We start from the raw sequence: 12,184 nt of genomic DNA on the forward strand, positions 1-12,184 counted from the left end.
GTGGTCAGCTTGTTGTGGGGTCGAACGTCACATTCACAACCATCAGAAAGGGCGTAACACATCTGTCAGTTGTTTATCATTTACTCGGAAAAACCGGCTGATCGACAGTTGAAGTAAATAGGACGCGTCAAATTCCGAACGGAAATTTGCACGGGGATGCGCTCGTTCCATTCCCACGACTTTTTCCCGGAAGATACGATCAAAGGTGATCAAGCCAAAAGGCCCGGAACTAGTAAGAACTAGCAAATGAAACGAACGCACACTTTCCATTCGGAAATTCCGTTTAGGAATTTTGGTCTACCTTCCAAGAAATCCCGTCATCTCGAGAAAATTTTCGTTCGGGGAGGCAAAATTAATGTTTCCATTTACATTCCACCCGAAATTTCCGGATTCCGTAAACATCAATAGCGTGAGTGTTACGGGTCATTTATTCTAGGTGAGTTACCAACTTCTGAAAGTTATGATTGGGCATCCAGAATATTGAAATTCTGCATGGAGAATTTTCAGTGAAAATTTGGTATCAGAATTTGACATGCGAATATTAAATTTTCAATATTCCACAAGCAAAATATTAAAATTTAATTTTTCGTTTTTTGTAATTCACATGTAATTAACTCACCGTGAATTTCTGTGACAGAAATATAACAAAATGACGTCGCTTGGAATTTAGCTTACCTGGCGCGGGCGTGCTCTAAAATCCCTCTTCTAACTTGATCAGTTCCCTTTCGAATCTGAGTAATTAACGTACTGCTCTGCTTTCTTTTCTGGTGAAGGTTGGCTCCTGACTGCTGTCACAGAAAGTCCTGGCAGCAAAAATTACATTTTCTCGCCTTAATAATTGTTTTCAAAATGCACTCATGCACAATAGTGGAAAACCGTTCTAAGAGAGTCGAAGATATGAAATGTCCAGCCGGTGTCTTGTGAGTTTATCCAAGAACCACGCGCTACATTTTGAGCGGAAAATTGGGAACGTACAACCAATTCCACCATGTTTGGTTTTTGTGTCATGCATACTCGAATACAAATTAATCAAACAAATTACCTTAGTCTCTGCACGTCCAACTCGAAGTACTTCTATCACGTAAAATTCTAGCGCGTAAAATTTGCAGGACAAATTTTTCTCCTGTTCCGTTTATACAATCAGAAGTACGAGTGTCAATCAAACCAGACACGCAAGCGTGCGACAGCACGGATAACTTTCCCTTTGTTTTCATCCGACCTTGATAGTTATTTTGGGAATACACATTTGAAAGAAAAGAAAAAACAACCGGCACAGTAATCGCCCCGAGATATACTAAGCATTCAATGGCTGGCCCATAGGGAAAAAGTGAGTTTTGTTTCCCCGAGACCCTCAATGTTCCTCGAGGCGAACATTGACGTCACAAGTTGTTGTTTCCCTAGGGAGTTAGTGAGTTTTGACCCACGACACGTGACGCGTTCTCCTCCAATCGGAACACGTATTTGAGTTGGGAGGTATAACAAATAACCTTCTCTCGACTTTTTGTCAGCATTTTCCGATGTGGCTTTCGGTTGTGAGCTGCCAAATTCAGTAAAAACGTCCGTTTGATAGGGAAATGAGGGATTTGAAGAAAAATAATCATATAAATTAATAATAAATTTAGTCTTACATAGCGCGCTTCTTCAGAATCCAGCAGCGCTTTACAAACTATTCTTTATGTTACAGAATATAACATACAGTGGGGAAAAAGACAACTGTTGGTTAATGAATTTCCTTGGATATATTACAAGCAATTCTGCATGACTGGGCTTCTGTCAACTTTACCGAATTATAATATATCCGAGTCAAGCACATTGCTACCATCAGGGGAGGCTGGCAGCTATCTTTGATCTCGCCGCTTTTCTGGTTTCTATGATCGCCCCAGTAAAGAAATCTGTCAATCATTTGAGAACCGTAACGAGCATGCGCACAACGCGAAAATAACACGAGGTAACCGAAACATGTTTCGCCGCCATTTTTGTTCAGGGTTTGCCTTCGATTCGATAACTTTTTATTCGCTGTTAGCAATTTTTAACGACAGCTCTGAGGCAATCAGGACTAATGGAATCCAGGACCAGCTTCCAGGACCAGCTTTCCTGGCGAGCGTGGTTGCATTCTTGGTTGCCTGGTGAGGTTTCTCCGTCTCAGGAAGAAAACGAAGCTGAAGTTTTTATTTTGCTGTGGAAATTTCAAGGTTCATTACTTTCCATCTTCACACCGAGCAATTATTCTCCCCCAAATTTCTATGGAAAATACCGATGTCGAACTGTTTCATGTCTGGCATTATATATCGCGAAGCCTCCGAACGTAAGTCTTTAAAATATTTCTCAACTGTTCAGAGTTGTACATTTAAACTTGAGCTTACATTGACTACATTAAACAAGCTTTTCTGTCTAAAGTTTTTTCCGTCGTAACTTACTTTCTTATGAAAGACTGCATTTACTGTATGATTTTCCTGTAGTGTGTTGAGTCTGAAGACTTTCTTTCGAGTAATTTAATTTAATCATGAAACTTGGAGGCAGTTGCAGATCAGTCAACAACATTGAAAATAGCTACCAGTTTGCGTGTCTCGATAATGCAGTGATAAATTATGGAGGTTTTGAAACCTCCATCCCTTACTGTTCAGTACCAATGTGAACTCGCAAATTTGAAATCATTTTCCGCTTCTGCATATGGGAATGTCCAAAATGGACTGTTTGCTAGACACAGACTCAATGTAAACCTTTACTGGGTTGAGGTATTTCATTTACAAGTTATTTACCCGTGAAAATAAAGAAAGCAGCTTCTGCTCACATGCTTTGGCATAATTTGTACTGGTGATAAGCATCAGTTTTATTTGTGTGGTGGGAGAAAGCTCTGTAATACTTCTGGATATCAAAATAGGGCTGCCATATACTCATCTGCTGAGGGAGATAATTTTTGAAATAGACCCAGGGAAGGAAAATGAGGCCATGTTACCTGTAGTTGAGTGGTAGTAATGAGGTAAGCAGGTAAAATGGTCATTCATCCAGATTATTAATTACTAACTTTAACTTGGGTAAACCTGAGTCAAAAGAACCTCCACAACATTTGAAATAGGCCAATTTTGAGACTTGGCTTTAAGGCTTTCGAGAATAACAAGAAAAGACGTCAAGCACAGGGATCTGTAACAGTCATTTAGCCCCCAAGTCTATTAGCCCCTAAACATTTAACTCCAACCAGAAGTCAATAAGCCCCCTACCAGAAATAAAAAAACTGTATATATTTTTTTCCTTAAGCATGAGTAAGGGGCTAATCGGCTTGTGGTTGGGGGCTAACTGGCTAGGGGCTAATCAAATGACCGGTAACCAAAGGATTTGTTTTATTCCTCTAAGGCAAAAAGATGAGTAAGGATGTTAATATATCAACTCATGATTTGGCCCAACGTGTTGATTATCAGTGGCTTGTTCCTGTAGTGGAAGGATAGCTAAATAAGACAATAAGGCAGACTAATATAAAGTCAGATGAAGAAGTCTTTAATAGTACTTGTCTCAAATGACAATTCTTAGTGCAAGAGAGGAGCATGAACCCTTTGAAAACTGATTGAGAGGTGACATAAAAAATTAGTCCAGAAAGAGCAACAAAATGAGGTGGTAAAGTCAAACTTCCTGCACACTCTCCATGTCAACGACTTGATTGGACCCATTATTTAAGCCGTTAAGTCAAGAATATTAAAACAAAAGTCTAAGGATTATGAAGAAACAAAAACAATCAATGACGCAACTATTGTGTTGTAACGGCAAAGAGATGGTGATGAATTCTCAATTCTGCCGAGGGACCTATCCAGTATTCGCTTTCATAAATAATGCCAGATGCTTTGCCTGAAACTGAAACAGACCTCTTGTAGTAACGTAACAGAAAAACGCCGTACCCACTGCACTCACTATGAAACCTACTTTAACCCTGTCAGTTTAGTAAGTGCAAACAAAAAGGGTCACGAAGCTGTTAAGAAAAAGCAACCCTTACCATCAGGGAGTCCGGAAATAGAGAAATACTTCAGTTTATCCCGTTGATAGGACACCCAAAAATGCTCGAATGAAATATTCATGCCTGCAATCTGGCTCACACTGTGGAGTTCCCGCTCGCGAGGGCTCACAGGTTTACGTTGGAATATTTATCACCGATGCCTCGATCAAATGTCCAAGATTTAGATGCAGGGCAACTGAAGCTTTTTCGTAGATGTTTGAACGTGAAATATGCACGACGTTTACAAAACTTTACAAACGCATCGCGCTCACGGAAGTCCGCCATGTTTGTTTTCCACAAACCAGTACTTAGTCTTGCTCGGCCAAATTTCTTAACTGGGGCGATCATAGAAACTCGGTTCCAGGCCTCGCTGCTTGCCCCCCCTGGCTACCATACATTTCTTTGTTTCATTTATATTATTCTCTTTTTGCGGAAGGATTTCAAAGATTAATTTTTCAAAATTACAAACAAAAAGGGAGAGTCAGACATATATTTATATAAAAGAGCTGTTAGTTTCCAACTCCCAAGTTTAATTCCTTAAGAACTTTTCATTAGAAACTCTCAGTTCACCGTAGGACGTGCATACAATGAGCAAGGCTCTGACAATTCTACGGCTAACTAGTACGTTACTGCTGCACTCTCATTCGTTCCCTAGTACTCTTCATTCCTTTTCTCCTTGGCGTGAAGATCTCAAAGGATTGGCATGTTGCCTTGATGCACTAGAAAACTCTCACAACAAATATCGAAATATACTAATCAAAAATTAAGGAGAATTGTGGGAGTTGGGATACTGTGAAGTATTTTTTCAGTTATAGTCTAAACATCGTTGCGTACTGGCTTTTAAAGCGAGGAATGCTTCAGATTGTTCGAGGCATTCTCAACTGGAATCCACGTGTTGCCCAACATTAAACAATTTACAACTTGTTCAAACACAGACAGTTGCAAGTGCACTTTTTATCCCTGAGAACTGTTGACCAACACATTTTTATGTGATAGATAAAAGGCATAAGTTCAGCCAACGGTTAAAAAGAGAGGGACTAACTAGTATATTAAGACTGAAAAAGAAAGCGATAACTAAATATCGTACTACCAGTAACTACCTGTTTACATCCTACAGCAACTTTCTTCTATTCTAATAACATTTATTTCATTTACAAATCTCTATTAATTTAATTCAAATTCTTATAAAAACTAAATGATGCTCCTTATTATTGAACGTACTCTTTTTTAGTAAGATCAATTTTCTGTTTTTAGTGAGTTATGTGCTTTAGTGGTGATAATCGTATTCTCGGTATTGGACTGGAACTAGCTTGCAACCGAGGCTAATGCGGGGAGTCTGTTCAAATGCAAAGGACATTAATTTCTTCTAAATGATATTCCCCCACATGAGCCTCTACTGCAAGCTACTTCCAATCCAATACAAAGAATACGAATATGGTCTATTGTAAAGTTCACAACTCAATTTCTAGCTTCCCCCTTCTCCTCCGAACCACTTCTCCCGCACTCAAAAAGGAAAAATAGGTACCCAAAGGGTAAACGTGTGGAATACCTCATTTGCTAACGGACGCGAGCCGATGTCAATATTGTGGGATACAAAAGTAAAGTACGGACAAACCGAAAACACACAAAACAAAACACGTAAAGCAAACGTGAAGTAAACACACAAACAACCAACCAACAAGGAAAAAAAAAGTTATGTAAAAGGGGAAGGCATTCAAAAACATGAATGGTCTAAGACAGAAAATATATTATACCATAGTAAATAGAGGTAATCATGGGTGACAAATTACGTTAACGATCGTGGCACCATAGCAAGTCTGTAATTTCAAATGTGAAATCATAAATTAACGCAGACATTTCGCGGAAAAAATTAAGGAGTTATTTGTCACCCATGATGTCATACTACTAATTTTTTGCTATATCAATTCTCAATTCTAAAATGACCCTTGTTCATGAACTAATTTAAGACGAGTCCCCTAAACGAGACACTGAGCAAAGATTTATCAGCTATACAACTTAGCAATAACGGACAAACTCGCCTGGAGCTTTTAGCGAATATAAAACAACGCTACTTTCCATACAGCAAAACATATGCAAAAGCTATGTCTGTAGCTTAGCAGCGTAAATATTGATTAAATTAATGGTATAATTTTGACGGCAACATTCCTTCTTGTCTCGTCTCTTCTACACTTCTTGTGACTCTATTACAGATGGACATGCTTGAATTCCCAGGTGCTGCAGCAAGTAGCAAGACTTCACAGTAACATAATCGCACTGTAGTGTCCAATTTTCGGCTGATTACTGTTAACTAATATCCGAGGGGAAGATTTATTTTTTTAACACCCAACGCTAGCATTTGAATTCTCCTTCAATGCACTTTGTTTCCATAACTGTCTTTCTAATAAGCCTTGGGAGAAATTAAATTTCGGTCAGCAAATTGACCTTCCCGTAAAATTCTGAAGTTAAAATCGCTGCTGGGTATGGAAAGATCAAATAAAGAACAATGGGTGCGGGAGTGTTTGGGACGAAAATATGTACTAGGACGTCTCTCGTGAACACTGAAGACGAAGCGAAGTGCGTCTTGTTCAGTTCTGAAATCCACGCAATATGCTTCCATGTGACCTGGTATTCTCATTCTGACTGGTTTAAACGCCAAGTGACGACAGACTGCTTGAAGATGTTACTGTGGTGATAACCTGACAACAAAGAAAATGGGAATTGCTCAACATTTCAGACCTTGCTTGACGTGAACAACGTATTATATAAGTAAAACTTTAAGTAAGGAAGACTTTATTAAAGTGACTAAGACACAGAGAGCTACTTCACAGGTCTAGTCACGACACAAATAAGAAATAAAATAAATCACAATGAATAATATTAAAAATGTATTATCACCGTTAAAATCGTTCAAATATGAAAATACATACATACTAATAATTCAACAAAGAGAAATTATAAAACATATCGATATGGGCCGAACTTCTAGGTGCAGCGGCTCGCCAGCTCTACCTTAAGTATACTTTTCTTGAACAATTTATAGTTGCTCATTTCCCTGTATCCGTTTGGTAGTGCGTTCCATAGCTTGGCCCCTTGATATCTTGTCGATTTTAATCCGTACTTGCTTGTAATTACTTTCGGAAATGTCAAAATTGCAACTCCTCGTACATTGTAATGACTTTCTCTTAGTTTTAGTAAATTGCAGATGGATGTCGACACTTCTACTTAATAACTACCTTATAAACTGTAGTAAGTAAGTATCGTAGCTAGTCTGTGAGACTTAAGATATATTCCTAGTGATTGATTGAAGAAGTGATTGATATAGCGGATTTCAACTGTGTAGAAAAACCAAAACCAATGTAATTACTCTAGCCAATCACAAAGGACTTAGGACTCAGGCAATACAGTGAACCAATCAAAACTCGAAGTAATTACTTCCTACTGACGAAAAGCGCGGGAAAATGCACGTGAGCAAGTCACGATGGGTTTTGGTTTAACTTTTGATTGGATGAAAAAGTGGCGCGAAGTTTTTGGGTCAATCGCGTAGCGTAGTTGATGCATAACCAATTACTTTTCAACATTCAAAAGAAAACCGCTCTCATTGCTTCATAGTAATTTGACAACACACCTCGTCTCCAATGTACTTGGCAAGTTGTGTCCTGAGGTGGGCGTATTTTTCTTTCATGTCTTCCTGGTACATTCTTTGATCTTCCTTAATTAACTGATCGTTTATGTCCAAAGCTTTACCGCAACACGCAAGAAATTCTCTGAAACATTAGGGAAAAAAAGATTTAAGGTCGTAAAAACAAACAAACAAACAAAAAACAACGGGAAAACAAGTACCTGTAGACTTAAAGTCGGTTAAAATCAAAGAAATATCGAATACAAATTTAGGGATCTCCAATTGTTTTAAAAGCACTACGAGGCATAACTAACAAGAAAGTGAAAAAGAGAAGGAAACCAACCAACAAACAAATGAATAAGAAATATGAAAATAAGCTAGGAATTTTCTCTGATTCGTGTTTAACTGACTTTATTTTTTTCTTTCAATTGAACATACCTGTAAACTTGTTGAAGCTTTTCGATGTGTTTGTGAGGATGTGATGTCAACACAGACTTGTCAAGGAATGATTGAGCGTATGCTAGAGGGCCAGCATTTACCTGTGAAGTAATGCAATCAAAAAACACTTGCTGGTACTTAAGTAACGTGACATTTAAAAACTTGATTCAACGAGAACGAATATTGACGACTATTAACAAAGATATAAAAAGAACTTAACTCCTTCTGTCTTTTGATCACAAACGCTAATGCGCACATTTCGACTCAGCGCACTTTCGTCAAATTTCTCTCTTCTTCTCCAGCTAATTAATAAATTATCAAGTTGAAACAAAGAAAATCACAACAGTGAAGGAGGTTTGGATACCCGGTCTTATTTAGCATAGAGCTTGACGTTTTTACTTCTCCGTGTACTCCTTAGTTTTTGTTTCGATTGATAAGATATATCAAACACTCGAGGCAGTGTTTCATCGGCTATCCAAACTCTTCGAATTTCGTCAAAAATATTCCGCCGTGCGTCGTATTTTCAACTCTCTTCTCGATGTTTGAATACCTCGATGAAACACTACCTCTCGTGTTTGATATATTACATCCCATGTTTCTAACGTTATTCCTTGCGTTCCATACCTGCACACTGACACTGCCTTGTAAGACAAGCTGAAGTTTCTTCATGTCTGGGGGATTTTGAGCAATCACGTTGTTTAGCTCTTTGACCTTATTTTGCATCTCGTCGAAAGCCACCTGAAATTAACAAACAGCAAGATAACTACGAGAGGCGGGGTGGCCGAGAGGTTTTACAGGGTGCAAGACTTGGAAATCTTGAGGTCCCTGGTTCAAAACCCTCCATGCTGTTACTACCTGGATTTGTTCTCAGTAGTCTCGCGTCCAAAGTGTAAAGCTGTAATTGTGTAATTACATTTGCGTTTTTTTTCTTTATTTAGTATCCTCTGTTAGTGCGTCAGTGCTAAATACTCTCAAAGCTGACTTACACTACTTATTATTATTATTATTTTATTATTATTTTATCTACAATAGTTTACAGTGAATATTGTCGAGTGTTCCGAACGTCTCGAAGTGAAAAATATAACACCGATAATGAACCGGTAGTAACCGGTTTAGAGCGGTTTTCAACAGAACGTCGAAAGTAATCAGGCAATTACTTTGGTTTTGGTTTTGGTTTTACTACGCTTTGAGATTGGCTGAGTAGTCTAATTGGTAAATAATTACTTTTAATTGGTTTTGGTTTTACGACACTCAACTGAAAAACGCTCTATACGATATGATAGACGATAGATACATGCAGGACAAGGTTTGTCGCACCAAGCAATTTATTGCCTCACCTCAACTGGCGTTAGCTCATACTGCTCCTCTTGCACAACAAGGATTCGCTTCTTTACATAAGGAAAGGTATTCGACGCTAAAAAATTGAATGCCAACAAAAACAAGATGAGCATTAACGGAGATAGTATCTAAAGGAACCGTTGCGGTGTGTCTGCGCGAATAAATGGAAAGACTGAGCTTATAACCTTTACTAAACCCCATTTGGCATTGCGAATATGACTTTCCCAGCGCTGACAATAATTATTTATCAAAGAAAAATAGAAACCATTTTGTCGCTGTTGTAATAGAACAATTTTATCAACTTACTTGTTAAGATTGTCTTTCTCTTGCACTGTTCCGTGAGGCTTCCATGCGCTTTACCGCCGACCGTAAACGGCGTTTCGTAGATAAATCGTCTGATGTTGTTGTTTCGTTCAAACAAGGTCGGTCTGACTTCAAGCTCCTCGTCGTCAAAATAAGGCTGGACATAAGTTATCTGCAGACGATAACAAAATAGATGTGAATATATCAAATATATTTTACCTTGGGCAACGTGGTAATTTAAAGTTGATTTTCTACCGGGCACGTTGACATGGTTTGTGGTTACTTCACTTTTTTGAAAACAACAACAACAACAACAACAACAACAACAACAACAACAACAACAACAAGAAAAACCACTTTAACTTTAATCACTAACTTATTCAGAATTGACATTGAAATACAAGTTTTCCTTTAGTCCTTTAGTATAACTTTAAACTTTCAACCAGAAGAACATGTCCGAGATGAAGATTTCCTGTCTGTATGTTTGATAGTATGCTGATCTTAAGAGGATAAATAAAGTGCTTATCTCTCTGGGACATCCAAGGAACAACTAGATGATCACGAATGCAAAAAGAACGTCTACATATGAAATTCTTGTGTGCAAATCATACCTGAATGTGACCGATCTTTGAATCCAATGTTTCTGCGTGTACCTTGGAAGACAACAAAAATATGCCATAAGACTCGTCACAAATGACTTCATGTACGAGGCCATGCATTTTGGTGCACGATTACATGCCGTCATCAAAATATTAAACGTAACGCTTGCAAACAAGATAAAGAAAGGCAAGGAAACAATGTCAATAAAATAATCAAAAGTGCGAGAGCCACCTTGGCAGACTCCATGATGAGTTTGACACTATCTTTGCCATGTTTTCTGGAGTACATTGCTTCTAGTCTGTGCGAAATTTCCGCTAGGCCAGTGATCTTTGGTTCTTTGTAAATGAACTCCTTTCCATCATCGTCGCCGAACATCTTAAAAAAAAAAAGAAAAACAAAGGTTTACAAAAAGTTCGTGTACAAAAGGACAAAAGGAAATGGCTGACATCCCGGTAATGACAGCAAATTAATTCAAGTTGTATTGTTATTAAAGGTTCAAAGACACAGAGTCTTAGAAAATAAAAACGATTTAAGAAGCGCTTCAATGGGCCAGTTACCTGTCCAAAGAAAGCAACCCTGAAGTATTTTCCAAGAAGTCTTTTTCCAGTTCCCATCACATCCACAACTTTCTTGTATGCTTTGGCCAAGCTCTCGTAGGCATTGGAGAGACGCTGAAATGGAAAAAAAAAAATGATGTGTATCAACAAAGGATATTGTACGAGTCCTACTTTTGATGGAAATTAGCGCTAAGCTCCTACAATTTTAGCAATGCAAAGATTTTCGACTTGGTCTTTTCAGTGTATCGCTAAATGCCTGCAACTGCTGACCGACTGAGACGACAGTTGGTAGCTAGCACGTGTTTTGATGGTACAAAGTAAACCCAGTTATACCACAGAGACCTTTTGCACGATGTCTAGTTCTATTAATTTGGTTGACCATTCCCCATAGTAGAGCACACATTCACTCACCCGAAAGTCTCTCTCCTGTTCGTAGATGGGAATTGCCAGTTTGAACACCTCACCCATCACTTCATATCGCTCAGCACGCTCCAGAAACTTCGCACACTGCTCCAGCAAATCTACCAAGTGCCGCTAATCAGAGAAAGAGAAAAGTAGACAAAGATAAACTACACAAGAATGGCATTTAAGATCTCTAAAATGTAACTCATACAAAACAAGTCAAACGTACCACTGTGTATCGCTGCTCCATAGTCATTCCCTCATCAGTCTTCATTACGCTTTCGTCCGCCACAACATTCGGCGAAACACTAGCAAACGCCGCGCAACCTTCGTGATAAACACCTGAAATATCCAAAAAAGGCACACGACGTTGAAACTTCGACAATTTAAAAATACTACTAACTAACGCGAAAAATAATTAGTAAAAACTCTTTCAGCTTGTGTTTAAAAATCGTTTTTGGCATGAATCTCTTCAGCCTACTCGGCAGTAAGGCCCAATCGGTAAACTGATCGATTGCACGAAAGTTCTTCAGTCGACCCTGCGTAGTCCTCCAGCTACTCGTATTATTTCCAACCACAAATCTTCTCTTATTCGTCGAAAATTTAAACAAGAGTGCTAGTTCCACTACTGGTGCTGTTTGGGCCTCAACCAGAAGCTTGCAAAAAGGCAAGTAGCTGTCTGTGAATATTTTATACGTTCTGCTATGCTTACGTTTACGCCTGTTTAGAATAAATTGTGTTGTCATAAGGTATTACCTCTTAAATTCTATAATTAAGAAGCTAAATGTAAATGAGGCAAAAATCAGACATATGAATAATTGTTTTAAGGGTGAAAAACTTACCCTGTCTTTTTAAATATTCCGCGACCAAAGCTGCCGCGTGAATGTAACAATGAGCAGTCTGGGAAAAAGTAAAACACATTAAGATGTGACTGCCCAAACCTTT

The 12,184-nt window shown here is 38.5% G+C and overlaps 1 protein-coding gene across 8 annotated transcripts in view; it reads right to left on the reverse strand.

Annotated features, from left to right (window-relative positions):
- Positions 1 to 3,471: 3,471 nt before the first annotated feature.
- The window catches only part of LOC110044950 (dedicator of cytokinesis protein 11-like), a 66,186-nt gene continuing 57,473 nt past the window's right edge, over positions 3,472 to 12,184 (reverse strand). For all 8 annotated transcript variants that reach the window (XM_089294851.1, XM_089294849.1, XM_089294848.1 and 5 more), the window contains 12 exons: positions 12,082 to 12,139; positions 11,469 to 11,581; positions 11,249 to 11,371; positions 10,838 to 10,951; positions 10,512 to 10,655; positions 10,292 to 10,333; positions 9,684 to 9,852; positions 9,377 to 9,453; positions 8,664 to 8,777; positions 8,040 to 8,140; positions 7,608 to 7,746; positions 3,472 to 6,678 (listed from right to left, as the gene is read on the reverse strand). In XM_089294851.1, the coding sequence (XP_089150977.1) occupies positions 6,628 to 6,678; positions 7,608 to 7,746; positions 8,040 to 8,140; positions 8,664 to 8,777; positions 9,377 to 9,453; positions 9,684 to 9,852; positions 10,292 to 10,333; positions 10,512 to 10,655; positions 10,838 to 10,951; positions 11,249 to 11,371; positions 11,469 to 11,581; positions 12,082 to 12,139 (1,245 nt within the window). In that variant the 3' untranslated portion in view covers positions 3,472 to 6,627. The remainder of the gene's footprint in view (positions 6,679 to 7,607; positions 7,747 to 8,039; positions 8,141 to 8,663; positions 8,778 to 9,376; positions 9,454 to 9,683; positions 9,853 to 10,291; positions 10,334 to 10,511; positions 10,656 to 10,837; positions 10,952 to 11,248; positions 11,372 to 11,468; positions 11,582 to 12,081; positions 12,140 to 12,184) is intronic.

Source organism: Orbicella faveolata, unplaced genomic scaffold (assembly GCF_042242905.1).
Source record: "Orbicella faveolata isolate gen_17 unplaced genomic scaffold, um_ofav_v1 contig_25, whole genome shotgun sequence".
NCBI lineage: Eukaryota > Metazoa > Cnidaria > Anthozoa > Scleractinia > Merulinidae > Orbicella > Orbicella faveolata.